Source organism: Rhincodon typus, chromosome 18 (assembly GCF_021869965.1).
Source record: "Rhincodon typus isolate 14 chromosome 18, sRhiTyp1.1, whole genome shotgun sequence".
In the NCBI taxonomy this organism is placed as follows: Eukaryota; Metazoa; Chordata; class Chondrichthyes; order Orectolobiformes; family Rhincodontidae; genus Rhincodon; species Rhincodon typus.
In genome coordinates this window covers 35,101,372-35,104,951 of record NC_063349.1, presented here as the reverse complement: position 1 = coordinate 35,104,951, position 3,580 = coordinate 35,101,372, and the positions used below count along the sequence as shown (strand labels likewise).

The 3,580-nt window shown below is 42.7% G+C and overlaps 1 protein-coding gene across 1 annotated transcript in view; it reads right to left on the bottom strand.

The window, feature by feature from the left end:
- The window catches only part of nup107 (nucleoporin 107), a 50,824-nt gene extending 48,660 nt beyond the window's left edge, over positions 1-2,164 (bottom strand). Inside the window, exons 1-2 of the mRNA XM_048607877.1 lie at positions 2,017-2,164; positions 1,126-1,220 (exon numbers count right to left, since the gene is read on the bottom strand). Of these exons, the coding sequence (XP_048463834.1) occupies positions 1,126-1,220; positions 2,017-2,048 (127 nt within the window). The 5' untranslated portion in view covers positions 2,049-2,164. The remainder of the gene's footprint in view (positions 1-1,125; positions 1,221-2,016) is intronic.
- Positions 2,165-3,580: the final 1,416 nt, after the last annotated feature.

Below are 3,580 nucleotides of genomic sequence, written 5' to 3'. Positions count from 1 at the left end.
AGTTTTTGTTTCTATACAAAATGATTCTGTCCATCTTTCATTCAACTTCCTTCAGATCACATGTTCAGCATTTACAATCTCCTGTTTTCTTGCAGTGCCATGGATCAATCCAATGTCATCCATCCCATTTACTAAAGCAAACAAATTCTTATTTCTTCTGATTCCTCAAAAAACAGCTTCATTTTGAGTCTTTCATGTGGTTACATGACCAGAGGATTTTACCTCCATGAGCCCCAACCTTTCTGTCATGGAGCCAAGAATGTCTTCAAATGTGATTATGAATTTTCACTGTTGCTGACAGTGTATTCAAGAAACTGTCTATTCTCTTTTCTTCTTTATCACTCCTGTCTTTCCTTCCTTCAGTAGTAATTAAGTTAATTATATGTACAGAACTTGAGTATTGCCTACACAAATTTAGTCAAAGCTTTTACCTTGAATGTAGCAAGTAAGATGAGAAAAAAAAACATTAAGGGAAAACAACTTTCATACTATATTGAGGAGAGTGCGGATTGATTGGCAAGTGGACTGTAACTGGTCGAGGTACTGCCATGATGAGTGCACTAGTGGACAAAATGATTTATGAAAGCCCCAATGTAAGTTATAGATTACAATCAAGCATAGTCTGCCACAAGTAGACTCAGAGATGCAGATTGTGCATTATGATGATCTTTGCAAAAGTACAGAAATAAATGTCTGGAATACATGAGAGAAAAAAAATCAATGCCCTATTTATGTCTTTCAATTCACAGCATGGAGGGAAAGATCTTCCCGCCCTTGATCATTCCTCTGCCATTTTTTTAAAAAAACTCCTTTGAACAAGATGATGTCCAGCTCCATGTTCCAAAGGCTTCTTCTTGGTGGGTTTATTCTTTTTGAAATATTGATAATTATCTTCAAGTCCTTCCCTAATAAACATTCCAGACCATAATGTTCTTGTCCTATGAAAAAGATAGTTTCCATACTTCATTCTTTAAAAATGGCAATATTCCTGAGTCACAAAGACAACTTAGAAAACTTACAAGAGAATGCAGAAAATAAAAGAAACAATATTTCACATAGAAAATACAGGTTAAATGTTGTCATTGGAGACCCGTTGGTCAGAATGGCATAAAGTGAAAAGGATACTGTCAAAACCTTTTCCTGTAGCACCGCGCCTCAGAGAAGTTCTACTAGTCTCAGAATTCCGGACTTCAGGAGATGGGAAGTCTCCAGTTGTTCGTCTGAAATAAGAAGATCCACAAGTTTAGAAACCAATGCTAAGATTTTAAAGGTAGCTACAAAACCTCATATCGCTACACAATTCAAACTAATGTTATTGTTCAATAACTTCCTTCTAAGCGTGACTGAAATTAAACCATTGATCTGTTACTTGCTTTTTTTAGCTGAAAAATAAAGATCAAATTCAAGTTAAATATTTAAAAATATATATAGCAAATATATTGCACCTCCATCTAAAACATTCTTTAAATTCCACAAGATCCCAAATGAAACCTTCCTGCTACCTTGTATCTGCCCTCAACCACACATCTAACTCTCCCAATCACCAGGCCAGGAACTGAGATTTCACTCAGTAGCTCAAGAAACACCTTTTCATCCCTTCCCTCCACCTGCATCCTATTCCATCTCCACCTTCCACCTACAACCTACAACCTCTTCACTACCTCTTCCATTCTCTCTCCACCTCCTGACCCCTGCACTCTCCACCTCCTGTTCCCCCTCCCCCTTCACCCATACCCTTCTCCGTCCCACCCCCCCTCCAACTCCCAGTCTCCCTCTCCCTCCCCTTCTTCTCCTCGTCTCCATCCATCCATCCATCCTCTCTTCCCTCTGCTTCTTCTTCTTCTCACTCCCTCCCCATTCCCCTTCGCCTCCTTTCCCTGTCCTCACTCCCTCACCCCCATCCATCTCTCCCGATTCCTCTTTCTTCCTCCCTCTCTCTCCTACACCAGGCCCTGGACATAATTCTGATACAAGCACATCTCACGTGGGCGCTGAAGCCAAGGTCGATCTTCCTACCTCTCCAATGATTCCTGCCATACTTGCGACATGTTGAGTGCAGACAAACTACCGCCTGTTGATCCGTAAAAGCAGCAAAACTAAATCTCCACTTTCATCGGCGCGCACCTCAACCGCCGCGTCCTTCAGAGTCAAGAAGTAACGAATTCCCTCCGGATCTCAGCGCCGAGTCGGGCGCCCTCTGTGGTTGGCGAGCAAATTGACATACACTCAACAAGCATTTCATTCCATGGCCCATAAGACCATAAGGAGCCAGAATTAGGCCATTCGGCCCATTGAGCCTGTTCCGCAATTCAATCATGGCTGATAAATTTCTCAACCCCATTCTCCTGCTTTCTCCCCATAACCTTTGATCACCTTGACAATCAAGAACCTATCTATCTCCGTCTTAAATATACTCAACGACCTGGCCTTCTGTGGCAATGAATTCCATAGATTCACAACTCTGGCTGAAGAAGTTTCTGTTTATCTCTGTTCCAAAAGGTCTTCCCTTTACTCTAAAGCTGTGTCCTCATCTCTCCTGCTAATGGAAACATCTTCCCACTGTTTATTCTGTCCAGGCCATTCAGTATTCTGTAAGTTTCATAGAATCCCTACAGTATGGAAGCAGGCCCTTCGGCCCAACAAGTCCACACTGAACCTCAGAGCATCCCACCCAGACCCACCCCCCTATAACCCACCTAATCTCCACCTCCCTGAACACTACAGGCATGGCCAATCAACCTAACCTGCACATCTTTGGACTGTAGGAGGAAACCCACGCAGACACGGGGAGAATGTGCAAGCTCCACATAGACAGTCGCCTGAGGCTGGAATCGAACCCGGGTTCCTGGCAAGGTGAGGCAGTGCTAACCGCTGTGCCATCGTGCCACCCCAATTTCAATTAGAACCCCCCCCCTCATCCTTCTAAACTCCATCGAATATAGACCCACAGTCCTCAAATATTCCTCATATGTTAAGCCTTTCATTCCTGGGATCATTCTCATGAACTTTCTCTGGACCCACGTCAGGGCCAGTACATCCTTCCTGAAGTATGGGACCCAAAATTGCTCACAATAGTCTAAATGTGGTCTGACCAAAGCTTTATAAGTTCAGAAGTAAATCCCTGCTTTTATATTCTAGTCCTCTTAAAATAAATGCCAAAATTCACCAAACCAACACTCAGACCTCTTATTGAAGAAGGCAGATTGTGTTTGGAGGGTTGAATAAATAGTTTTTTATTGGGAGGTTTGTGTGCTGTGCTCTCTCCAAGACCTCAACTTTGAGTCTGTGTTCCCAATAAAGTCTACTGATGTAAGTTGTACCTTCCAAAAGCTTCTCCACGTTGGTCAATTACAAGCCAGGGACTTAAATGAGGCTCAGGTTTTTTGACCTCTTCAGGGATGCTCTGAGGATGTTTCTAAAGAAGAGAGAAATTCCATTTCCCTCCTGAGATTCTCATGTCTCAACCATGTTATGAGTAGAGCAGTTGCTTTGAGTGCCCCATGTCAGGCATACAATGATTTCTGCTGCTCAGCAGGGCTGTTTTTGAATTATTAACACCTTAATGCTGGGCATGTTAGAT